Raw genomic sequence first — 26,311 nt, 5'->3', positions numbered from 1 at the left:
ATATAGCTCAACCGTTGGATGCCCTCTAGGTAGGGATGTAAACGGATCGGATTCAGCTTAGATAGTGCTATATTCGCATCTGCATCCGATTAGGTTTCGGACGGATTCGGATAGTGCTAAACGGATACGGACACGGATACGAATCGAATATTTTATCCGTTTACATGTAAATATAGCTTTTTGGATAGTTATAGTCTATCCATATCCGCATCCGTTTAGCTTTCGGACGGATTCGGACACGGATACGAATCGAATCTTTTATCCTTTTACATGTAAATATAGCTTTTTGGATAATTATAGTCTATCCATATCCGCATCCGTTTAGCTTTCGGACGGATTCGGATAGTGCTAAACGAATACAGACACGAATATGAAAACGAATTTTGACTATTCATTTATACCCCTACCTTTGGGCACTCCTAGGGCCCTGGGAATCTCCATTGGTGCCAACAATTGTACCTATCCCTCTCTCCTGTCTAATATATATATGGGAAGCAGTTTTTTGTACAGGAGTGTGACCTACGCCAACACTCCCATGTGTCTATCTTTCTCTTCCTTAAAACAAGGGGGCAGATGTGTCTTTTCATATGGGGGAAGAGAGACATAGACTCCTAGGAGTGCCGGTATAAGCCACATTCCCGGACCGAGATCTTTTTCCATATATATATATATATATTTATTGGTAAATGTCTAATTCATATTTCATACATATATAATCTCCAAAGTGGGACCTACAGTGTACCTGTCCTGATCTATTCTATACTGGTGCAAGTGTCTTGTGGCTCTAGATTTGAGTCTTTTCTTGTCTAACGTGAAAGCCCAATTCGCCTTCCTATTGGTTGATGTCGCACTGCACGGATTGCCGAATAGAGTGACCAAAACCGTCGATTCAAAAAATGATCCAATGGTGGATATCTCTTAATCCTAAAACGGAGTGCTAGCGACAGGACTATAAAATTGTCCATACAACCTGAGCCACTCAAGAGTCCAAATCGTTCGTTTCTTAAAGTTTACTTCGTTTTTTCTACCGGTGCGATAAAGGCAATTACCGGTCCGGCATACTTTTCTGTGTTCTTTATTTTTGCCGCCGGCAAGAGAATCTGAGATTTGAGAGATGGAGACACCTTCAAAGATAAAGAAGGGTGCCGGAGGAAGGAGAGGAGGTGGACCAAAGAAGAAGCCCGTTTCTCGCTCTGTGAAGGCTGGTCTACAGTTCCCTGTTGGAAGGATCGGCCGTTACTTGAAGAAAGGTCGATATGCTCAGCGTGTGGGAACTGGTGCACCGGTGTATTTAGCAGCCGTGCTTGAGTATCTAGCAGCTGAGGTACTATAGATCTCTTGTCAATTCATATGCTTTTTGACTTTCTATTTGTAGAGATCTTTGCTTCTTTGTTCTATGAATTAGCTTAGGAACTTGGCTCTTTTCTTTTGTCCAATTAGCTTAGTTTGACTTCTTTTTTTTTTTTTTTCGGGGTGGAAGAAGGGTTTTTTTTGTTGCCAATTCCACCTTCCCAAGTGAAGGATTGAAGTTAATTTGTATGATTTGTGATTTTGATGTGATCTGGGTTTTCAATTGTGAATAGGTTTTGGAGTTGGCCGGAAACGCAGCCAGGGATAACAAGAAGAACAGAATTATACCAAGACACGTTCTGTTAGCAGTGAGGAACGACGAGGAGCTTGGGAAACTCCTAGCTGGTGTAACGATTGCCTATGGAGGTGTCCTTCCCAATATCAACCCTGTTCTGTTGCCCAAGAAGTCCGAGAAGACTGCAACTAAAGAGCCAAAGTCTCCTTCTAAGGCCACCAAATCCCCCAGGAAGGCGGCGGCTTAATTTGCCTAGTATCCCAAAACCCCTCTTTTCTCACCTTGTATTATGTGCTTTGTGGATGTGTAGATCTTAACATTTTAATCATTTGTACCCTTGGGATATCTGATCTTTGTTTTTAGGAACTTCGATTAATGAATGCTGATTGCAGATCTGTTAGACTTCTTTCCCTTAGGCATACATGGGTTGATCATCTAGCCCCTTTCGGTGGTGGGAAAAATAAGATACCTAACTATGCCTCATTCATGGTCTTTCTGAATTCTCTGTGGGTTTGCATTTACTTTAGATGTGTTTTTGCCCTTCTTCTTCTTCTTTTTTTCTTTTCATTTTTTTTTATTTTTTTTCATTTTTTTTAATTTTTTTTTATTTATTTTTGGGGGTATCTTTCACATCAGTGCTGGGCTCTTGCCTTTTTGACATATATTCCTCAGCTATTCGATTCGTTGCTCTTACTGTAACAGTTCCATGGTTAAATTCTCTCCGCCAGTACTTTACAATGCCATTTAAACTGATCTGTTTGAATTCTGTTGGCCCACCTGTATGAAATAGTTCATGGCGTTGCAGTTTGAAGAGCACTTTTAATTTGGTCGTTTATTTGTTACAATCCGTATTGCACCATAGAGGACGATTGTTTACAATCTTAAGAAGAGATTGGTGGCAAGTTTTAGGCCCACCAAGTGTTTGTGATTTTGTTCATGTACCAACAATTCGTGCTGGTATTTGGTTGTTTTGCACGCACTTATTCGTGCTGGTATTTGGTTGCTTTGCGCTTAGTAAGTGCAAAAATTACTAGAAGGCCTAAGAAGTTTTCTTTTGGAAATCTATTTGCTAAAATCTGTGTATGATTGATCTCAAGGAGCGTGACTAGTGGTACTACTCACTACCAACATCTCCTAATATACTTGGCATCAGAAGAAGAAGATTTTCTTTTTTTCCATAAAAAAGGGCATTCCTGAATTCCCCATTTGATGTGGAGATTCAAGCTTTTACAGCTCCCCTTGAGGTCTAAATCAACTAAATGCAGTCTGGCCAAAAAGGGGAGCTCCTCTAGCTAAATGACATCTCTGGAGCAGAGGAAAAAATTGAAGACAATAAACGTTGGAAAAGACCATCTCCTCGAACAAGATGGTGTGGTTTTTTAATGAAAACAAGATATTGTTTTGAAATCATAGATAATGTGATTTTCATCTAAAGATTGCTGTGTAGGTATCAAGGGAAATGCAGTGCTTGAAGTGGGAGTATCTTGGGGGACCCTCCCTTTTGCGAGATCGTTTGAGGTTCTTGCAATATTTTGTTTTTTGTTGTATGAATTTTCTCTCCCTCTCGGCATTCAACCACTTCAAATCCGTCCAATACTAAAACTATGTAACTTATGAACTCTTTCCAACCAATTTGCCCAACAATCTCCTCAATTCCATCTAGAGGGAGGTGGACCCTGAGTTCACATTGTCTACGGTTCCTTGACCAGTGCAGTTCCTTAGTGCCTTTCAAAAGAGGGGGTGGGATCCACCCAGGACACTTTACCCAATACTCTGCCCAGGTGGGATCCACCCCCTCTTGTGAGAGGCACTAGGGAACCGCACATGGAAAAAATTTGATGGATTCCACCCGAGCAATGTGTTCAAGTAGGAGGTAAGGTGGTTATTTTCGCCCTCCTTATTAGATGGAATTGAAGAAATTAATGGATAGGCAAATTGAGGGGATAAAGATCTGGCACTGTTTCTGGTCCTATCAAGTCCGAGTGATTTTGTTAAGAGCGGAAGTTTTGCAACTCAAATGGATTCTGGCTGTATGCAAAAGAGTTGTCTTTCATTGTCCCACCCACTTGAATGTGGTTTTGTGGCGTAGAAAAAGGAAAACTGAACCTTTCTTCATATTGATATTTTCTTTTCGCCTTTTGAAGCCATTTGTAATTACATCTAGATTCGTACAATGGTTGTTTGTTGGGTGTTGAATGATGACTCAACGAGCTAGGTTGCCAAAGAGGGAGACCTAGAGTGATGGATTTCCTAAAACATGATATGATAGAGGTTTTGTTAGTTGGAAAGAAGAAAAGCGAACTTCCACAGGCGCTGAGGTCAGTTGAGAAAGATAGCAACAACAATGGTGCAGGTGGAAGCGGCGATGATGCCCATAGTAGAGGAGGGATAAGATGAGGGAGTCAGCAAAGAGGGTGTAGAGGCCAAAGGGAGAGGGCCTAAATTCGACGAAGGCTTTTAGAAAGACGTTAGGAAGAAAAGGATTCGAAAGGTGTACCCTTGCTCGGCTCTTGCGAAATCACATCATTGGGTCTTCTATTATGATGCCACATTAGATGGAGGGCAGAATGGACTGGTTACACAGTCTATTTGTAACTTGCTTGGTTACAAACAGACAGACTCACCCCTTAACTGTTTAAGAGAGTAAAATGGTCTGATTAATCTTTAGAAATTACGAATCCACAGAAACTCATTTTATGAAATCAAATCCAGAATCAATAAATGCACCATCAGATTTATGCAACCAAACTCTTCCTTGTATATTCCTCCGAGGATTCAATATAATTAAAATAAACAACCAAACAAAAAACCAGAAAACATCTCCTACTTTGACTCGTGTACTCCAACTAAAAATAAAATAAACTACCGAAAAAAAAAGAAAAAAGGACACAGGCAGATTAAACTGGGCAGACCAAGACCCAATAAAAAGTAACCAGACCATTCTGCCCTCCATCTAATGACGTTAGTCTGTTGTTAGGTGTGTGTAAGAAAGCAGCTTGGAGAGATGAGAAAGCAGCAGACCAGTAAAAGCAGAAACACCATTTTTCTTTCACTCGAATGGAATCAAAAAATTTCCTGCGACTTCTGTTGCCTCTTTTTTTTGTTTCTATGATCCTGCGAAATATTAGAAAACAAGGAAAGGATCATCATATGTGTGGCACTTGACAACAGAAACAATGTTTCATGGCCCCTTCGTTTTGCCAATCCCCAAGTTGGCAAATATAGACAGACACAAAGGAAAGTGAAACTTATGACTGAAGCTTGGCCTTGGCATTTTGGTCCATCTTAGTATATGAACGAACTTGGTAGGCTGTGTGAGGGGAAGAAGAGAATCGAGATAGAAAAGGGAAACTACAAAGTCATAAACTCCTACATCCATCTACTATTCCTTGCCCTACTAGCCAAATAAAACATAAATCTCTTAATATTCTTATTACAGACCTTAAATGGACAAGTATGTTTGAACTCTCACCACACTTCTGAATATGAAGCAAAATTTTGAAACAACCTCAGGGTCACACCGTATGTATTGCTAGCTTTAGAAATGAGATTCTCCAACCTGCCATTCGTTGTCCATACTTTTATTGCCCTTGGAGTAAACCCTCTTGCGTCTAGCCTGAGTCTCAATCTCATCTCCTGTTGCACCATAATCACCCCCACAAAGGTATGATAAAGTAATGAAGAAACCAATGTTTCATGGCCCCTTCGTTTTGCCAATCCCCAAGTTGGCAAATATAGACAGACACAAAGGAAAGTGAAACTTATGACTGAAGCTTGGCCTTGGCATTTTGGTCCATCTTAGTATATGAACGAACTTGGTAGGCTGTGTGAGGGGAAGAAGAGAATCGCGATAGAAAAGGGAAACTACAAAGTCATAAACTCCTACATCCATCTACTATTCCTTGCCCTACTAGCCAAATAAAACATAAATCTCTTAATATTCTTATTACAGACCTTAAATGGACAAGTATGTTTGAACTCTCACCACACTTCTGAATATGAAGCAAAATTTTGAAACAACCTCAGGGTCACACCGTATGTATTGCTAGCTTTAGAAATGAGATTCTCCAACCTGCCATTCGTTGTCCATACTTTTATTGCCCTTGGAGTAAACCCTCTTGCGTCTAGCCTGAGTCTCAATCTCATCTCCTGTTGCACCATAATCACCCCCACAAAGGTATGATAAAGTAATGAAGAAACCCATTCAACCTCACAAGTGGTATGATAAAAATCAGCATTAGATAAGGGGAGATCCTAATAACTCCCAGCCATCTATTAATATCTGTAATACTGTTAAGGGGTTAAGAGAGATCTTTTTGAAAATGATTTGGTTCCTATGCAACCAGATAAAATGGAAAGAGATGGCCAAGACATTGAAGACCTAATTCTTATCCATCAAAGCTAGAGAGCAAGTGTGAAAGAAAGAGCAACACCACTCCAACATGGAATTACGAGTTGAAAATTTAGTCCTTAAACCAAGGACCAAGGACCCCTGAAAGACAAGGAAAAGGTGCCACAAGGTTTCAACTTCATGGTAAGTAACAAAAGAGACAACTTATCTCTAATATACCCCATTCAACCATCTTAGGTTTGAATCAAATAAAATCCTTGTTAAAAAAGTTTGAATTTCGGCCAATACTTAACTTGCTAACAAACTCCCACCATTTTCTACCACAATGGGAAGCTCTAACCTGAGGACCATCAAATAACCTCAAACTAATAAAATTAGCAGGCAGATTTGGTAAACAAACAGATACGATTTTGAAAGAAGACTAATCCAAGAGTCATGATGAAGAGCATTGAGGGCATGAATACAAAGAACAACATTAACCATACAAGGGTGCAATAAATTAGACAAGAGAAATGTTTCATTGATTGCCTAATAATAGGTCTTTAATCATTGTGAAGGAAGGATGTCTTCAACAGGGAGGAGGTATGCAGAAACTTTCTAGAATCCAAGCATTGAGGATTTTATCCATGAGTTATTTGATGAAATGTTTAAGAGATTTGAGCATTGTACAAGCATAGATCAACCTTGGAAAGGATTAACAATAAGTAAAAGCTTTGGAGAACAACGACTGAAGATAGAGTTTATGATGTGTAATTTTAGTTACACAATGATGGATATTGATATGGTGCAAATTGAGGAATAGAGATACCTCAAACTGACAATTTTGGATATCTAGGGTCAATCATAAATAAAGAAGATAATATAGAGACTGATGTTGCACAGAACATTAAAGGGGTATAGTTGAAATGGAGAGGTAGATCCAGAGTAGTAATATGATCCCAATTGAAGGAACTAAGAGCAAACCTAAAATGACCATTGGCAAAGTAGTAAGGAAGGATATGCATAGCCCAGGTTTTGTTCCAAGTATGACCTTGGATAGAGCCTATTGGAAGACAAAGATCCATGTTGCAAACCCCATCTAGCTAAGTTTCTCCTACCATGCTAGGTTGTGCCTCTTTCTTCATACTATCTTTCATTTTCCTATTTATTTCTCATTTTTCATTTGTCTTTTTGTTCTCTCATTCCTCATCTCTTTCCCCATCTTTTCTTTTCCTTTTTGGTTAGAACTCTGTTTTCCAATCTATGTTATATTTGGATCCATGTAGCCATCCCCATTAAGTTGAGATATGGCTGAGTTTGTTTATTTGAACATTGTACAAGCAAGAATACACTTTAATCAAATATGTATCCATTATCATTCCCAATTAAGAATGGATTTTGCATTTTGAAAATCGGAAAAGAGAATGAATGGTTGGGTACAGAAGCAACAAGAAACTGATGTGTTCTTTCGTGTTTGGAATGTCATCAGGAAAAACAGAGATGGGAGCTTGAGATCAAGCGTGAAACTGTGGGCTTTATCTCATTATTATAAATTGTATATGGGAAATAGTAAGGAACACACTACAATCCACAGTGGATACTTTGCAGTCAGTGACTCCCAAAAATTATAGGTTGATGATATCCAATAGCCCAGGAACCAAATCATAGACGTTTGCAGTTTTGGCCTGGGTCAACAATAAAGAATTAACTTTTTATGCTTAACGAACATTGCAGGTTTTGGCAACTCACATCGCAGAACTTGTTTATATTTTGAGTCAACCAAAGTAAGAAAGCATGTAAAAAAGTGAATTTCAGGTAAGATAGTAAGCGAACAAGAAGTTGAATGTTCTAAAAATTTAAGAAAAGAGAGAGATTTACAGCATGAGATCAATCCTCAAGGAGAGGGATGAATCACCTCAAAGAAACCCTAATCACACATCAGATCGAAAATCCCAAATTCCCAACATCTTGAAGAGATCACATCTGTCTTTCGTAATGAAATTGTATCTAATCTGAAGAAATCGAAAGGAGAAGAAAACAACCCAATTTCTAAGAGCTAGTGAATTTGGTTACCGCCTTGGTTCCCTCTGAAACAGCGTGTTTTGCCAATTCACCAGGAAGAACAAGTCGAACAGCGGTCTGGATTTCTCGAGAGGTGATGGTAGGTTTCTTGTTGTAGCGGGCAAGCCTTGAAGACTCCTGAGCAAGCTTCTCGAAGATATCATTGATAAAACTGTTCATGATCCCCATGGCTTTGCTGGAGATACCGATGTCAGGGTGAACCTGCTTCAAGACCTTGAAGATGTAGATCTTGTAGGTCTCGGTGCTCTTCTTGACCCTCTTCTTCTTCTTATCGCCACTGGCACCTTCCTTTGGCAGTCTCTTCTCGGCCTTGGGCTTCTTCTCCGCTGGTGCTTTCTCTGCTACCGTCTTCTTCTCCTCCGCCGGCTTCTTCTCTGCGGGCTTCTTCTCGGCCTTCGGAGCCATTGCAGACACTAGCAACAGCAAAGAGAACAAGCAGAACTCGAACCTACAACGACTGAGAGAGTAAATTGGCTAAGAAAGCGAGAGAGATGTAGAGATTCAAAGGTGACGGGATTGAAGCAAGGTTGTGGTTTTATAGAAGGAACTGGGACTTTTCTATTAGTTGATAGGTATTGACGCGGATTGCTGACCTGGTTCCTATTTCGACCGTTCGATTTTTCTCTACCTGAAGAGTCGGCGATTGACGGATAAGATTGACTCGATCTCCGCATTTTCGTTGTCTCGAATGGTCGCACCTCACAGGCGTGGGCGTGGCCAAGGTTTAAGTTCCACGGTATTTGTCTCGACTATACGTTACGATACTTATATGGATCGGCCTAGATCGAGCGGTTTTTACCCATTTTTCCTAAAAATCAATTTTCTTATCGTTTATACCCTTGATCTGTTTCGTTACACCGACACATGATGGGCCAGAAATCGGTATCAACTTCTATTGATACCAATTATGGATTGGCCGTTTCAGCCGGTCCAATACCTCTTCTGAGAAACATGGGTGTGGCGAACGGTCCTTCATACGGTTTAACAAACGAAATCAGGAATTGAATCGATCAGTGTCGATTCTTATTTGAATTGGCCAGAATCGATCGACAATGGAGTAAAATCAAGGAAAAATTACATGATTAGCTACTTTTGGGTTTTTTATTTACAAAACTGTCCACCCTATGTTGGAGTTAACAAAAATAGGCAAAAACAAGTTTAGTTTTACAAAACTAGACAAAACAGTGACTCTCCTTCCTTCCTCGACAATTCCCCTCTGAAAAAATCTCTTTATTTTTCCTTTGTTATTTGGGGTAATAGAGAATGGCGACAGCTGGGACAAAGGTAGGGTTGCAGGGAACGGATGATGCCTGGGCGAGAAGGCAATGACAAGGGTAAAAATGCCTAAAAAGGTAACTGTGGGAGGGAGAGACACTATTTTGTCCAGTTTTGTAAACCTTAACTTGTTTTTGTCTATTTTTGTTAACTCAAACATATGGTGGACATTTTTGTAAATGAAAACCCAAAAATAGCTAATCATGTAATTTTCCCTAAAATCAATGGGTTTCGGCCAGAAAAAGTTGGATCAGTTACGACTGATTCACTATTCGGATACCTTTCTCAAGTTTTAGGGAGAGATCGTAGAATTTTTATCACCTCCAATTCGCTGCCTGCTCCAATTCCCTCCAATTCCTCATATAGGAGCAGAAATGACCACCCTACCCCACCTTGGGCAATGTGTCAGGCAGGGGGTAGGGTGGTTATTTCCACTCCTATGTGAGGAATTGGAGGGAATTGGAGCGGGCAAGAATTGGAGGTGATAACGATTCGAGATCGTATAGGCTACGAAAATTTGCACAGAGGTTATGAATTTGGCGAGAGGAATGGGGAGGGTATCTTAGTTTTGGATACTGTGATTGCTTATGATCTGTCCATTATAAACACCTACTTTAAAGAGAGAATCATTTAGTCACTTATAAACACGGACATCATACCCAAATAGATTTTTTCCTAACTAGAAGGCCTGACAGATTGTTATTCATTTATTTTTATTTTTTTTGTGAGGATTGTAAAATTGTCCCAAGAGAGATAATCACTCAACATCCCGTCATGCAGTATTGTAATATAGATGAACCTATTTGCCCTAACGTAAGGTTGTGGCGTTTGAAAGGAGAAGCCTTGAAGTCTTTTGCTGACAAGGTGGTCAAACAACGAAAGAGGGACTTGAAGGGAGATACCAATTTGATGTGAAACGAGATGTCTACGTGTATCAAGAAGGTGGACACAGAGGTCCTAGGGGGAATCGAAAGAAAAACGTCATTCTCCTAGAGAGACTGAGTGGTGAGATGATGAAATCTAAGCCATCATCAGGACTACGAAAGTTAGTTTCAAGAAATAGCATAGGACTAAGGATGTAGAAGATCTAAAAAGATATAAATCTGCTAGAAATAAAACTAAGAAGATTGTGAGGAATACACGGGTGAAGAAATATTAAGATCTCCATAACAACCTGAACACAAAGGAAGGGGAAAGAAATATCTATAAGATTGTTAGAATGAGGAAAAGGATGAGTAGAGATTTTGCCCATGTTAGATGCATTAACAGTGATGATGGTAGAGCCCTTGTAAGGGATGAGGACATCGAGGAGAGATTGAATCGCTATTTCTACAGCCTACTTAATTAAACCAATCCCAATTATAGTGGACCGGGAGACGGCACTACATAACAAGTCACATGTCAGAGGTATATACGTAAAGTTACGTTTTTAAAAGTGAAAAAAGCATTAAAAAAGATGAAAATAATCAAGGGTCTTGGCCCAAATGGGGTCCAAGAATGGAAGAGTTTAGAAATATGTGGCTTATCTCAACTAAATGGGGTCGGCTACATGAGATCTTAGTTGAGATAAAGGAACGTTTATACTCAACATAATGGTGTCAATCTTGGCCAGAACCAACTAACAGGACCAGAATCGAACGGCAATAACAGGAACAAACCAAAACCAGTTTTTAAGTAATTTGATCTGATGCTAATCACTTAGATTTCATGACCGAACTGGTCATGGTTAAGATTTCACTCACCATTCAATCTATCATGATCGAGTCATACTCATGTAATTAACCAGTTCAGTTATAATCTTGGTCTAATAAATGGGCTAGGAAAAAAAAAAAGAATTATTTGGATTTAATTGACTAGTGTTCTGGCATTCAAACTGATCGAGAAGGGTGATTGATTAAGAATCAAAATCAACCCGGTTGATTAGTAATCCGTCTTAGTTCCAAAATATAATTAACCAGTTCAGTTATAATCTTGGTCATGAAGAACTAAGACCTAGATCGAATCAAAACCAGATCAATTGACACCCCGTACTCGACTGATGGAAATAGAAGCTCATGCTGCTTCTTTTGCTAGGAAATTCTTTTCACCTCAAGTGATACCAGATTTCCACTTCATGGATCATTCATCACCTGATGAATCTGTATACCAATATCATATCCCATAATGTATCTTCCAAAATATAACTAACTGGTCATAAAAACAGAGTAGTGATGTTGTATATGGCAACTAGCACATTAACATATGATTCATGGGTTCCTGTCATTAACCATCCAATCCAAACAACTGATATGTAGTGGTACAGCATCCAAATATCATCATCTCATCAATAAATTTAGTAAGGCTAAACTGTTACGATTTTCAGTAAAAATAAATATATGCAATCCCTGCAAAATTTGTGAAAAAACAAAAGAAATAAGAAGTGTTTTGTGCCACCATGCTACTACCCATTCTAGTTCCAAAAAAAGTTTTCCTTCCTTACCTCATCATTTTTTGAATACCACTGAAAAGATCGCCCATTGCCACTGTACTTGGGCCTACTTAACTTGAGACATGATGGGTAAAATCATAACCTCTGAATGTAACTTGAAGGAGAAAGGCCAAAAAAACAAATGCAGCTTCATCTTCAAAGTTCAAACCCCAATGTTTCTCTTGGCCCTACTCAAGTACACCTGTCCTCACACCTAAAACCTGCAAGTTTAAGAGGACAAAGAAAACAGTGAAATGTAAGATAAAAAAAAATAAAATTATTTCATAGGGTGTTGTGTTTTGTGGGGGAGGGGGGGGGGGAGCATATTACTCTTGTGCAGATCCTGGTTATTGGTTCTAGTTGGTATTCCAGGCATCTAGAATTACATTAGGCGCAATAATATAATCTGGCAACAAACTCCTCAACTGTTAAGTTTTCCTGTTTCAGCTGTGCAAACCTTAGGTGCATGCACCGCTTGTAGTTAGTAGGCAAGAATATTTTGTTCATGACTTCATGCATTTCATCCCAAGTAGTAACTAAACCAATGCCTCGGGTTCGATTTTGTTGTTGTTGTTTGATCCACTAGAATTGGGTTGTGCCTTTTAGTTTAGCTGCAAATAATACTTTCCTGGCCAAAGTCAAACCATACCATTTGAAAAAGGTCTCTAAACTGTGAATCCAGTCAAGGTACTGTTCTAGATTATTACCCCCATAACAATCGAGAACATTCAATTTTGCTGCTCTTTCAGCTCCATAATCATCATATCGACCAAATTCATAAGGTGGGGGTGGGGGTGGTGGTGTATTATGAGACAGGTCCTGTGGGACGGAGTTGGAAGAATCCCTAGATTGCATGGGACTCTTTCCTTTATCAAAAGCCATCAGCCGGTCAATAGAAACTTGCATGGTTGTCATCATGATATGGAGGGAACTGACTTTGCTGGGAAGGTATCGACACGTTCAGCGCCAGTGTCAATTTTTGTACCAGTTTCACCTTTGTATGAGTTAAGTTGTTGGATAATCTCATTGCTGCCTCCCATGGTGAAGGTAAGCAGGAAAAAACTCAAAAGATGAATAGCAAAAGAGTAAATAATTAGAAGTTTTGGAGAGAATGACACAACAGTAAATAATGAAAACAAGGAAAACAAATAGCAATGGGATAACACGTATGGCGGGTAAGGGTTACTCTTGGGGTAACAAATAAATGTTTAAAAGAATAAAGGGTAGGGGCAGGGGTACTATAGGAAATAACAAAATTAAAAGCAAATATAAGTTGAGTTAAGACTGGGGGCAAGCTTGGAAAAAGTAGGATTAAAATAAAATAGACTTATCTTTAAACTCGGGAGGGGAGAGGAGTAGAAGTCGAGTTAGAATGTATTTTCCCCAGCGAACAATGGAGAATGGAGGAGTTCGACTTCAACAAGAAATTGCCCAAAAATCCTGATCGATGTAGGATTCCAGGGCACATAAGGGATCCATCCACGAAGGTCGTGCTCGGCGCGTTGGTCAAGTGCTCACTTGCTGAATGCTTGGTCACAGATTCAAGTCCTGGAAACAGCCTCTCTGGAAACAAGGGTAAGGCTGCGTACATTTTACCCTCCCAGGACCCTACTAAACGTGGGAGCCTTGTGCACTAAATACAGCCTTTTTTTTTTATAAGGGATCTATCCACCCGCTGCCTCTCGCTCCTTTTTTTATTTTCAATCTGGCAAAACCCTAGGAAGGGGTTCGATCTCACAGTGGGGGCGGAGGGAGTTTTCGTGATTCACAGTGGGTGTTGGGAAGGGATTTTGTTGCTAGAATGGGATGGGATCAGGGTTTCAGTGGGGGTCCACGGGGTTGGGGTAGGGTTTCAGCAGGATAACTAAGGGATGGGGCTGGCAATGATAATGCAAGGGGTATTGGGTGTTGATTCGACTGCTCTGTTTTAAACGGAGTCGATTTTTATTTTATTTTTAACTGCTGGTATATACAGCAGAATGGTAATGGGAAAAAGAGGTTAGGGAAGGAGAATGAGAAGAGAGGGATTGATAGGTAAGGGAAGGAGAAGGATCCTTCGGCTCTGATACCAAACTGGTGGACGGCCGGATAGAAGAAGGGAAAAGTTGCAAGGGAAGGGGAAAGAGATCACACAATCACACACTCTCAAAGAGTAAAACTCAATAAACAGTTGGAACTTAAAGATGGATCGAATCTAGTAAGAGAGATGAGATTTACAGCAAGAAGAAGAAGAAGGATAGAAGAGAAGAGAAGAGAAGAAGAGAAGGGAATGAGAGAATCGATTGTGTGTGTTGAGTGATTCTCAACACACATATTACGCCATTAATAATCTCTTCTAAATTACACAGGCCTCCCTAGGGAGGTAAAGGGAAATAAAATAAGAACAAGAAAAAAAACAACTTAGTCATGTCTTATAATATGACAATGACAGAACTGTCCCCACAAGATATACTAACAACTCTAACACTCCCCCTCAAGCTGGAGAATAAATGTCATACATTCCCAGCTTACACAATAGGGCACTAAATAGACTAGGAGTCAGACCCTTGGTGAAGATATCTGCTACTTGATCACCTGTCTTCACAAGGGGAGTACAAATGCACCCAGAATCCAGCTTCTCTTTGATGAAGTGACGATCAACCTCAATATACTTGGTTCGATCATGTTGAACCGGATTATGGGCAATGCTTATGGCAGCTTTGTTGTCACAATAAAGTCTCATTGGCCCTTTAGTTTCAAAGCTCAAGTCTTGAAGAAGCCTTTTCAACCATATAAGCTCACATACTCCATGGGCCATGGCCCTAAACTCAGCTTCTGCACTGGATCTAGCTACAACTGGTTGCTTCTTGCTCCTCCAGGTAACTAGATTACCACCCACAAAGGTACAATACCCAGAAGTAGATCTCCTGTCAAAGATTGAACCAGCCCAATCAGCATCTGTGTAGCCTTCAATCTGCAAATGGTCATGCCTGGAAAATAGAAGACCTTTTCCTGGACAGGATTTCAAGTATCTAATGATGCGATACACGGCATCCAGATGTCCACTTCTGGGAGCATGCATGAACTGACTCACCACACAACTGCATAGGAGATGTCTGGTCGAGTCAAGGAGAGATAGATTAGTTTCCCAACTAACCTTTGGTACTTGCTTGCATCTATAAGAGAAGAACCACATTCATCACCAAGTTTATGATTCGGATCAATGGGGGAAGTGGCTGGTTTGCACCCCATCATCCCTGTCTCCTTCAGAAGATCCAAGACAAATTTCTTTTGGCAAATGTTGATTCCTTTCCTTGATCTCGATACTTCAATACCCAAGAAGTATTTCAAGAGTTCAAGGTCTTTGATCTCAAACTGTCTAGCCAGATAAGACTTCAATCTGTTTATCTCAGCAACATCATTCCCAGTCACCACAATGTCATCAACATAGACAATGAGGGTTGTAACTGTACCATTACCTCTCCTGATAAATAAGGTGTGGTCAGCTTGACTCTGATAATACCCATTCTTCAAGAAGGCTTGTCTAAATCTCTCAAACCAAGCCTTAGGAGACTGCTTGAGGCCATAGAGAGCCTTCTTCAAGAGACACACTTTCCCTTCAGCTGAGGGACACTTAAAACCAGGTGGAGGTTGCATGTACACTTCCTCTGCTAAATCTCCATAAAGAAATGCATTCTTCACATCTAATTGGTACATTGGTCAATCTTTATTGGCTGCCACCGAAAGAAGAACCCTGATTGAGTTATGCTTGGCTACGGGGGCAAAAGTCTCCTGGTAATCAATGCCATACACCTGACTATACCCTTTTGCAACTATTCTAGCTTTGTACCTCTCCACTATACCATCGGATCTATACTTGACTGTATAAACCCATCTGCATCCCACTGGAGTTCTCCCCCTGGGAAGATCAACTAGTGTCCAAGTATTATTCTTCTCTAGAGCCACCATTTCCTCAGTCATTGCTTGCATCCATTTTGGATCAGATAAGGCCTCTGTGACATTTTTGGGAATAGAAGAAGACTCAAGGGCAGTGGAAAAAGCAATACCTATAGGAGAAATGGAGTCATAGGAAACAAACTGGGCTATGGGGTTAGTACAGGCTCTCTTCCCCTTTCTCATAGCAATGGGAAGGTCTAATTCAGAAGGAGAGGAATTACCTGACTGAGGAGGATGAGACTGAGGATGTGGATCCAAAGAGGGGTTTCGGCAGGGTTGCTTATACCATGGTTGCTTCCCTTTTTCCTTCAACAAGCATTCACCTCTTGTGAATACACCATCTTCTTTAAATCTTATTCCCTTGTATTCTTTTTTCCTGCTAGCATCATCACCACTACTAGCATCAATATCAACAACATCATCAGCATCAGCATCATCAACAACATCCACTTCTTTGTACTTTCCAATATCAAATAGGAATGGGGAAGTGGAGGTAGGCAAGGGAGATAGAAAGGGAATGACATCAGCATTCTGTTCACTGCTAGTACTCTCCCCCTGAACAGAATGTTGAGGGGAAGAAAAGTAAGGGATAGACTCAAAGAAGGTGACATCTTTGGAGACAAGTCGCCTTCAGGAAGGAGGATGGTAGCACTTATACCCTTTGGTTGAATTAGAGTAGCCCAAGAAGATGCACTTGAGAGCTTTGGGGTCAAGCTTGGTACGGGCTGATTTGTTGACATGAACATAACAAACACAACCAAAGACTCTCGAAGGCAAGGAGAAAGAAGAGTTAGGGGAGATTTGGAGCCAAGGAGTGGAGTTGACATCCGGTTAATAAGAAATGCAACGGTAAGAAGTGCATCAGACCAGAAGGTCTTAGGCACATGCATACCAAAGAGAAGACCCCTGGTGATTTCCAGCAAATGGCGATTTTTGCGCTCAGCCACCCCATTTTGTTGTGGGGTGTCAACACAAGCCAGTTGATGGAGGATGCCATTATCAGTAAAGAACTGTTGGAGCCCCCCATACATGTACTCACCCACCTAATCAGACCTAACAATTTGAATGCAGGTACCAAACTGAGTACTAATAAGATGATAAAAATCCTTAAAAGCATCACAAACATCACTCTTTTGTTTCAACAAAACAGTCCAAGTAGACCGAGAATAGTCATCCACAAATGAAACAAAGTAACGAAATCCAGATAAAGAAGTAGTGGGAGAAGGTCCCCAAACATCAGTATGAACAAGAGAAAAAGGTGCAGTAGATCGATTACCACGATAAGGATAAGATGTGCGACAATGTTTAGCAAAAAGACAAGATTCACACTAAAAAACATAAAATGAAGGAAAAGAAGTAAACAAGTGGGGTAACTGTCTCCTCATAACAACAAAAGAGGGATGACCCAAACGCTAATGCCAAAGCATTACAGACTCCAAAGTACTACGGTCACTCCGACCACAAACATAAGCTGGAGCAGTAGATTGGGCAGGTAACCGTGGTTCAAGAAGATAGAGCCCTCCTTTCTCAGTCCCACTGCCAATAACCCTCTTTGTCTCCAAATCCTGAAAGACACAATAGGAAGGAAAGAAAGTGACACAACAATGTAAGGATTTGGTTAGGTAACTCACTGATAATAGGTTAGTAGCAAAATCAGGAACATGAAGGACAGCCTCAAGGGAAATAGAAGGAGTAACTCGCACATTACCCTTACCAGAGACAGAAGAAAGGGAACCATCAGCAACCCTTACCTTGTCCCGGCCAGAGCAAATGGACTAGGAATCATAGTACTGTGACATACCAGTCATGTGATCAGAGGCTCCAGAGTCAATAATCCAGGTGGGTGCAATAAGAGGGGCAGATGAGACCTGCAGCCGAGGCAGAAGTAGAAGACCCTCCAAAGGGAGAACCAGTAGCAGACGCTCCAAGGTGAGACATCAGGCGACAGAGGGCTGCAATATCATCCTGTGAGAGGGAATCAGAGGCCGGCTGGGGTCCAGGTGACTCAGACTCAGATGTCACGGAGTGAGCCCTAGCTTCCCCTCGCTTTCCTCCCCGAGCACTAGATGAACTACCACGCATACCAGGGGGCTGTCCATGAAGATCCCAACACCTGTCCTTGGTGTGTCCAAGCTTGTCACAATGATCACACTTGTATCTCTCACGGTGATCTCCACGAGGTAGCCCTTGGCCTTTCCCCCCACTTTTCCAGTCTCTGTGGGAACTGGAAACAAGAGCAGATCTCTCGTTGATGGTGCAATATCCATAGTGGTTCTCCTGGTTTCCTCACTTTGCAAGTAGCTGCACACTTCATCCAGAGATGGAAAGGGATATCTTCCTAAGATTTGCAGGCGAAGAGGCTCATACTCTGGGTTAAGACCTCCAAGCAAAATAAGGATCCTTTCCTTTTCTTGACTCCTGTAGACCTTTGCCTGATCATCAGAGTTGGACAACTGGAGGTTGTTATAATGATCATATTCCTCCCACAAGCTAATAACAGAGTTGTAGTACTCAGAGATACTCCTATCACCCTGTTTCATATGGATGATTTTTTGGAGAATTTGATACACCTTTGTTGCATCTCCAACTCTATCAAAAACTTTGGAGACACTATCCCAAACATCTTTCGCAGTCTCCTTGCTCATAAACCTCCTACCTATCTCAGGTTTCATGGAGAATATAAGCCAAGTCATAACAGTGGAGTTCTCAGTCTCCCACTTGAGATAGCCTGGATCAGTTGTAGCAGGAGCTGTGATAGACCCAGTAATGTAACCCAACTTTCCCCTACTGTGTAGGGACAACTTCACAGACCGAGACCAATCCAAGTAATTGGTATTGTCCAACTTCACAATAGAGATTTGGGTGTTGGGGTTATCAAAGGAAGCCATGGTTGGAAAACCACTACTTAGGCTGCCAGGTGTAGTTGGTCCCCTGACCTCAGAATCTTGTCCAGACACAATAGACATCATGGATAGACACTCCAACAAACAATAATGGGCTGCTCAAATGGGGAGTACCCCCAACCCAAACAAAGTAGGCAGACCAGCAACCAAGTCCCCAACAGCCAAAGCAACCAAACAGAGAACCAATACCAAAAAACAGCAAGTGTATAGGAGTAAAGGCTTGTATAACATCAATCAAACTGCTCTAATACCCAATAACCTTCAGTCCATAGCAACAACAGGTGTAAAAAGAACAAACAACTCCATTCGGATACACCAAAACACATCCACGATACTGAGCTTCAAAAAAAAACAGGCCAGAGACAAAAAAAAAAAAAAAAAAAGCTGACGGTACCTTGAAAGTGTCACAGTTTGGAGCTATGCTCCTCAAACAGGCTCTTTCTTCAACCGAGTGGTGGGGGGTTCAAAAGGGTACCCCTAGGCGATCCACAAGCAGCAAACCTCTTCCCAAAAGATGAGAAGATGAGGGAGAAATGAGAGAAACACTCCTTCAGCTGGCGGAAAAACAGGGTGGCTGTAAGAGCTTCAATCTTCAACAACAGCCACTAAACTTCATCCATGGTGTGTGGGTTTGAAGAATGAACCACCAAATAGTGTAGTATGTGTATACTTCACATAGTACAGCCTCTAATGGAACCCCTTTGTCCTCTTAGGGTTCCAAAGAGAGGTGAAGAGCAAGACAGCAATGCTTAGTCGACTCTCAAACCAGATTGCCTAGCTCTGATACCAAGTTGGAACTTAAAGATGGATCGAATCTAGTAAGAGAGATGAGATTTACAGCAAGAAGAAGAAGAAGGATAGAAGAGAAGAGAAGAGAAGAGAAGAAGAGAAGCGAATGAGAGAATCGATTGTGTGTGTTGAGTGATTCTCAACACACATATTACTTCATTAATAATCTCTTCTAAATTACACAGGCCTCCCTAGGGAGGTAAAGGGAAATAAAATAAGAACAAGAAAAAATACAACTTGGTCATGTCTTATAATATGACAATGATAGAACTACCCCCACAAGATATACTAACAACTCTAACATAAACTTCTATTCAATTCACTTCACTGTCCATTGTTGGGTTACATGCAAGTATTTAAAAGAAAAAAAATAAGAAGACTCCGATTCTAAGTACAAAACTGAAATAACTGGCAACTCAAACTCTATCTAACTCCTACGTATGTAACTCAAAACAAATAAAAGAGTTAAATAAATAACCAACTAAATAAACTAATTCCAACCCTTGTTGGACCAAAACCCATTGGACCGGTTCTGTCTGTGTTTGGATCTCCAAAGCCTATCATGCCGGTCTAACCAGCCAAGTGATACTACATCAGTAGAAGTAAGTGATAGGCTTCTAACACAACAGTGGGTGTACGTTCAATTCTTCGCTAGATTGCTCATGCTCACACCTCAGTAGTCCTTTGCAACTGCTCCTCCACTTGACATCAACAGAAGGTTAACCAAATGCAAAGCAACCATAAAAGCTTGAGCACCCTGATTTGTTGCATGGAAGTCAAAGTATCACCCAGAATGCATATGTTACTGCTGCAATGCCTAGTGCCTTCATCAAGATTTAGGCAGATGCCTAGCATCCAGTTCACCTTTGCAGTGTCCTTTACTATTTACCAGTGATTTTATTTAGCACTATTTTAATAAAGAAAATTATATTTCGGTTGCCTACACTTCAGGAACCACTTCTGCCTAACTGCCCAGGATGTAGCTCATCCAAACTGACCATACAACAACAACAGCAACAACAACTCAGCCTTAATCCCAACTAAATGGGGTCGGCTACATGGATCCTTGCCCTCCAATCAGCTCTATTCGAGGTCATACTTGATACAAGGCCTAAGCTATGCCTGTCTTTTCTCACCACTTCTCCTGAAGTCATTTTAGGTCTGCCCCTAGCTCCTTTAGTTTCTTCAATCTGAATAAAATCACTCCTCCATACTGGGGCATCCAAAAGTCTCCATTTAACATGACCATGCCACCTCAAATGACTTTCTTGTAGCTTATCATGTATCATCCAAACTGACCATGATAGACTAAATTCTATATTTTTGTACATTCATCAGAGAATACAATAACTATGTACAAAGATGAAACCTGGGGAGAACCATCTTTCAACAGAAAGAGAGTCAACATCATTAAATGGATCATAGATAAGTACCCAAACCTCCGCTCCATCCTCATCAGTCTCTTCCTCGGATCTCTGCTCGACCTTGTCCTGGTCGGACTCATCAAGTATCTTATTCATCGCCCTTGTCCAGTCTACAACAAGAGAATGCATTTGACGCTCTCCGTCGATCACTGGTCTTTTCCAGTGGCCACTCCTCTAGGGCTTGCTTCATCGTATCCTTTTGTATTTCTCCTTGGCTTCCATCAGAGAACCATTGGTTCAGCTTAGATATTCTGGAAACGAATTCATCAATTGGTAGATCGATTTTAAGGGTAAGACCATTGAACTTATTATCTTGGTCGTGTGTTTGTAGTCAGCAGCTACATCGATTTCTAGTATTTTGCTTGGCCGGCATTTTGTTTTCGATGTCACTGCTGGCGCTTGTTTGGGTGTTATTGAAGCCTTAATTGTGATTAACTTAAAAAGTTTTAGATTCATTGGAAGTTGAATATCCCTTTTGTAATTTATGCTCCTTAACCAAAGGGCTGCTTGGTTACCTTGGCTCCTACTGTTGGTAATATCCTTTTGTATTTCATGTTGTGTATTGCAATTGCATGCAGCTAAGTTTCCCTACCTGTAGTTACTTTACCTTTGACTTGGTTCAGTATTATTACTACTGTATATAGATTACTACTTTTATGAGTTTCATCTGCTTCATGTACCACATTTACATTTATCTTCTTGAACTATTTATGCATCGACCACCATCGTTGATCTGTGAACTGTTTGTCTGTTAGCACATATACTTTGTGTTCCTCTGCAGTTTGGGTGTTGGTACTGTTTGCTAGTATTCTCCCTTGGCAGATAGTTCTATCTATGTTACTCTCTTTTGGTTTCTTGAGGCTGAAGCATAAGGTTGCCCTCTCTTGTTTTACTTTACTATCTTACTCACTCACCTATACATATTCATACATAATTATTTTATTTCATGTTGTACTCCTGCCCCTGAGATTGACGCTAATCTGAACTACGTTATCATCATTATTTGTCAGGTTTATCATCTACGTTGTCAACCCTGTGCTTTGCTTGAATATGCACTTTATTTTACTCGTTGAGAGTGCCTTTTAATGCCTTAGGTATGTATATACTTATTATATATACTCCTCTATTATTTTATCCTTTTCGTATGGTGGTGCGTCAGGCCGGCAGCAGGCACTTTAATATATTTTGTCATTCACTTTTTGCATGGATCCTTTTGTTTTATGATCTTTTTCTCTTGATCTCATGTCTTCACGTCCTCATTTTACTAGGACGTCCCCTGTATGTGATGCGCCGTGTCGATGCCCGAACGTGATGATAAGTAGACAAAGGCATGTGAGAGGAAATATTTCAGCCCAGAAGCGTAGGATTAGATTAGCTTCTTGGAACTTGGGATCCTTAACGGGTAAGAGCCTAGAGTTGGTACATGTTATGAGAAGACGAAGGATAAATATCGCATGTATCCAAGAGACAAGATGGAAGGTAACAAAGCTAAGGTTTTAGATGACTTCAAACTTTGGTATGCGGGAGATAATAGTAATAGACGCGGAGTGGGCATAATCATGGACAGAGATCGAAAGAATGATGTAGTTGAGGTCAACAGACAGGGAGACAGGATTATATCCATCAAACTAGTATTAAAGAAAAAGGTTGTCAATATTGTTTACGCTTATGCATCCCAAATAGGACTGGATGAAAGTAGTAAGCATCAATTTTGGGAACACATGGATGATCTAATGTAGGATTTTGGCCAGGATGAATCGATCATTAATGGCGGTGACCTGAATGGGAGTGACCGTAGAGGATATGAAAATGTCCATGACGACTACGGGGTTGGGGAGAAGAACGATGAGGGAACCTTAGTCCTAGACTTTGCGGTTGCTTAAGATCTTTCCATTGTGAATACTTTCTTTGAAAAAATGGAGGAGCACTTAGTTACCTATAAAAGTGGGAATCATACCAGCCAAATAGTTTTCTTCCTAACAAGAAGGGCAGACAGAATGACGTATTAAGGACTATAAAGTTAGTATGTCGGAAGTTAAAGATGCCTTAAGAAAGATGAAAGTAGGCAAGACATCAAGCCTAGATGAGATTCCAATAAACCTGTGGAAAACCCCAGGAGGTCGTGGGATGTATTGGTTAACCAATTTGTTTAACGGGATTATGAACACAAGGAAAATGCTAGATAAATAGAGGAGAAGCATTGTGGCCCCGATCTAAAAAAATAAAGGTGATATCCAAAGCTATAATAACTACAGAAGCATAAAGCTAATGAGTCACACAATGAAACTTTGGGAGAATGTTATTGAAGCCCGTTTGAGAAGAGAGACTCATATCTCGGTGAACCAATTTGACTTTATGCCAGGTAGATCCACGACAGAAGCTATCTACGTATTGAGGAAGCTCATGGAAAGATATAGATATAGCAAGAAGGATCGCCATATGGTTTTTATTGACCTGGAAAAAGCCTATGATCGAGTCCCTAGAAATTTAATCCAACATGTTCTAGTGAAGAGAGGGGTGTCGAGTAAATATGTGGATGTAATTAAAGATATGTATGAGGGCGTGGTGACTAATGTGAGATCTGCAGGAGGTCAGGTCAGGGCAAGGAATCCCCAATTACGATTGGGTTACATCAAGGATCAGCCCTAAGCCCTTATCTATTTGCGCTTATCATGGACGACCTAACCAAGAGCATTAAAGATGAGGTCTCGAGGTGTATGCTCTTCGCCGATGATATCGTTTTGGTGGATGAGACAAAAGAAGGAATTAAAGTTAAGCTAGAGCTATGGAGATCAACCTTGGAAACAAGAGGCTTTAAGATTAGTATAAAGAAGACGGAGTATTTGAGGTGTAACTTTAGTCACGCTATGGTGGATACCGACATGGTGCGAATTGAGGAAAGAGAGATACTGCAAAGTGACTATTTTAGATATTTGGGGTCAATCATAAATAAAGAAAGCGACATAGAGGATGATGTTTCACAGAGGATTAAAGAAGAGTGGATGAAGTGGAGAGGCGCATCCGGAGTGTTGTGTGACTGACGTATTCCTTTAAAGTTTAAAGGAAAGTTCTATAGGAGTGTTGTACAACCAGCTTTGTGTATGGGGCATAATGTTGGGCAATTAAGAAGTGCCATATTGAGAAGTTATGTGTAGCAGAGATGAGAATGTTAAGATGGATGTGCGGAAAAACTAGATAGGATAAAGTACATAATGAACGTATCAAAGTTGACTTGGGAGTTTCCCCCAATCAATGACAAGCTCCAAGAGAATCGTTTGAGGTGGTATGGTCATGTGCAACATAGGCTTATGGACGCCCCAGTAAGGAGGAGTTGTATGATTATGATTGAGGGGACTAAAAGAACTAGGGGCAGACCTAAAATTACCATAGGAGAGTTGTGAGGAAGGACATACATAGTCTAAGTCTTGTACCTAGTATGACCTCGGATAGAGCCTATTGGAGGGCAAGGATCCATGTAATAGACCCCATTTAGCTGGGATTCTCCTGGCTTTTTGAGCTCTACCTCTTACTCTAATATTTCATCTTTCATCTTTCCTTTTCCTTTAATTTTCCATCTTCCATATGTCATTTTCCATTTCTCATCTCATTCCCCTTTTTGTTTAGACCTCAGTTTTCCCTACTTTGTTTTGTTTGGATCCATATAGCCGACCCATTAAGTTGGGATTTGGGATAAGGCTGAGCATTTTGTTGTTGTAGTACCCAGTATGAAATATATCTGTACAACTATGACAAATAATTGATCAGCAAAGCCAAACAATAGTTATGAGATGAGTACGTACACTACATTAACTTATTGAAGACATGAGTAAACATTGGCACATTCAAAATGATGGCCAGTTAACCATGCTTGTTGGTGTTCCATTACTTGGAAATTGAAACAGGTTTCGAAATAATGTCACAAAAACAATTATTATTAGGGGAATTAACCTTAATCAGAGGTTCACAGGAGCATAAATACTGAAAAAGAAGTAGCACTTATACAAAGGGACAGCGTTGGGATTGCATGTTGTGCTGGATAGAACAAGATTTAACTCTTTATTGGGCTCAACATTGAGGTCACAAACAGAATGAAGATACATTCTCAGCTGCCGACAAAATTGTATGACCATTATATGCCAATTTATAATCAGCTAAATGGAAAATTAGCAAAGATCCTATTAAGGTGGATTGGTTTTCTCCCCGGCATAGCAAGCTGAGAGAACTTTAAGGATGCTACTGTTAATTGTTTATAATAACCATTTATGCACTTCCTGTAATTCACTGATACATTTCAACAATATATTAAACTAGGAATAATCTCTGCATATTGAATTATGGAGTTGTTTGGTTCATGGAACACTTCAGCGAGAATACTGTTGATACAACTTAGTCTAGCAATAATGAAAATGCAAATAATCATCAGAATAATTTACAAATCACAAGCCACTTCTCAAAGGATCAATCCAACCGAGCTACAAGACAGTCATAAAAATTATAGCAAGAAAAGATACAGGCGAACAATCTTTAGGGGGGGAGGAAGAAAAAGTACAAAAAAGTACCCATTCCATGTAAGATCTTGAAAACAAGCCTCTTCGAAGTAATTGACACTAAGAATTTTATCATACTTTCAAAACCATACAAATCCCAAACAGGGTGCTCTCAATTACAAATTTTTAAGCCCGACGACACCATCATAAATACAGCCCCATTTAGGAAATACAAAATAATGAAAATAACTAAATCCTCACCTCTGCGAGCTGGAATTCATGTTCCGATGAAGAATCCGACCACCGATTGAATCCCTACCTCCAATCAACTCCCTCAGCCCCAAGCTTCCTACTCGCTCCTCCTTCTCCACAACCTTTTCCTCATCTTTTTCAGTATCTGGGGTTCGCTTCAGCGCCGGAGCTCTCTCGAAGTAATTCCCATAGATATATTCTGGGGAATACCCATTTTCTTCATCAAACAGCATTATATGTCCATGCCACTCCCAAACGCGATAATCAGAGCCCGTATCTTCATGAAATCCAACGCAGACATGGTGTTCGCCGATCGTGACAGCTTGTCCTGAATTGGGTTTCAAGGATTCGGTGTTGCCAGTGAGTATGATACGAATAATCTCCTTCTCCAGCTTCGATTCTTCTTTGGCAAGGGGAGTTCTATCGGTATCGTCACCATCGTCATCGTCTGGGATTGCGTTGGAATCAAGTAGAAAATCTTCCAAACTTTGGGAAAGGTAAGAGTTTGTGTGGAGATAAGGAGGTCGAAGTTGTAATCTGCCCATCAGGGTTTGCAAGAGGAGACTGTCCATGTTGTTGTTGTTGTTAAAGGAACTCATTTTTGGCAAGATTTGCTTCTGCTTCTTCTAAGCGTCAACACAAGAATGGAAAATGAGAGAGGGGGTTTTAAGCGGGGTTTTAGAGCCGATAGAACAAGCAAAGCCAATCAAGATATTATTGGACGGATTACTAAAAAGGACATATCTGAGGTAAGGGTTGGGGTTTTTGGTCTGTTCACCTC

At 40.5% G+C, this 26,311-nt stretch overlaps 3 protein-coding genes across 3 annotated transcripts; 1 reads left to right on the top strand and 2 right to left on the bottom strand.

Moving 5' to 3' along the window:
- The first annotated feature begins 987 nt into the window (after positions 1 to 987).
- On the top strand, positions 988 to 1,998 carry LOC122651504 (histone H2A-like). Its single transcript, XM_043844912.1, has 2 exons — positions 988 to 1,324; positions 1,584 to 1,998. Exons 1-2 carry the CDS (start codon positions 1,115 to 1,117, stop codon positions 1,830 to 1,832), a joined length of 459 nt encoding a protein of 152 aa, XP_043700847.1. The 5' UTR covers positions 988 to 1,114; the 3' UTR covers positions 1,833 to 1,998.
- Positions 1,999 to 7,744: 5,746 nt separating this feature from the next.
- On the bottom strand, positions 7,745 to 8,440 carry LOC122651507 (histone H2B). The gene has a single exon (XM_043844913.1). The coding sequence runs from the start codon at positions 8,400 to 8,402 to the stop codon at positions 7,965 to 7,967; it is 438 nt and encodes a 145-aa protein (XP_043700848.1). The 5' UTR covers positions 8,403 to 8,440; the 3' UTR covers positions 7,745 to 7,964.
- Positions 8,441 to 11,563: 3,123 nt separating this feature from the next.
- LOC122651503 lies at positions 11,564 to 26,155 on the bottom strand. Its single transcript, XM_043844911.1, has 2 exons — positions 25,540 to 26,155; positions 11,564 to 11,960 (listed from the first exon to the last, which is right to left on the bottom strand). The coding sequence occupies exons 1-2, from the start codon at positions 26,127 to 26,129 to the stop codon at positions 11,954 to 11,956; spliced, it is 597 nt and encodes a 198-aa protein (XP_043700846.1). The 5' UTR covers positions 26,130 to 26,155; the 3' UTR covers positions 11,564 to 11,953.
- Between the last annotated feature and the right edge of the window lie 156 nt (positions 26,156 to 26,311).

Source organism: Telopea speciosissima, chromosome 2 (genome assembly GCF_018873765.1).
Source record: "Telopea speciosissima isolate NSW1024214 ecotype Mountain lineage chromosome 2, Tspe_v1, whole genome shotgun sequence".
Classification (NCBI taxonomy): domain Eukaryota; kingdom Viridiplantae; phylum Streptophyta; class Magnoliopsida; order Proteales; family Proteaceae; genus Telopea; species Telopea speciosissima.
The sequence above is the reverse complement of the archived record's forward strand: the minus strand, read 5'-3'. Positions and strand labels throughout refer to the sequence as shown.

Coding starts and splice junctions, on each gene's coding strand:
- LOC122651507 (XM_043844913.1), bottom strand. CDS start 8,402: ATGGCTCCGAAGGCCGAGAAGAAGCCCGCAGAGAAGAAGCCGGCGGAG.
- LOC122651503 (XM_043844911.1), bottom strand. CDS start 26,129: ATGAGTTCCTTTAACAACAACAACAACATGGACAGTCTCCTCTTGCAA.
- LOC122651504 (XM_043844912.1), top strand. CDS start 1,115: ATGGAGACACCTTCAAAGATAAAGAAGGGTGCCGGAGGAAGGAGAGGA. Junction 1,325..1,583: donor TTGAGTATCTAGCAGCTGAG/GTACTATAGATC, acceptor AATTGTGAATAG/GTTTTGGAGTTGGCCGGAAA.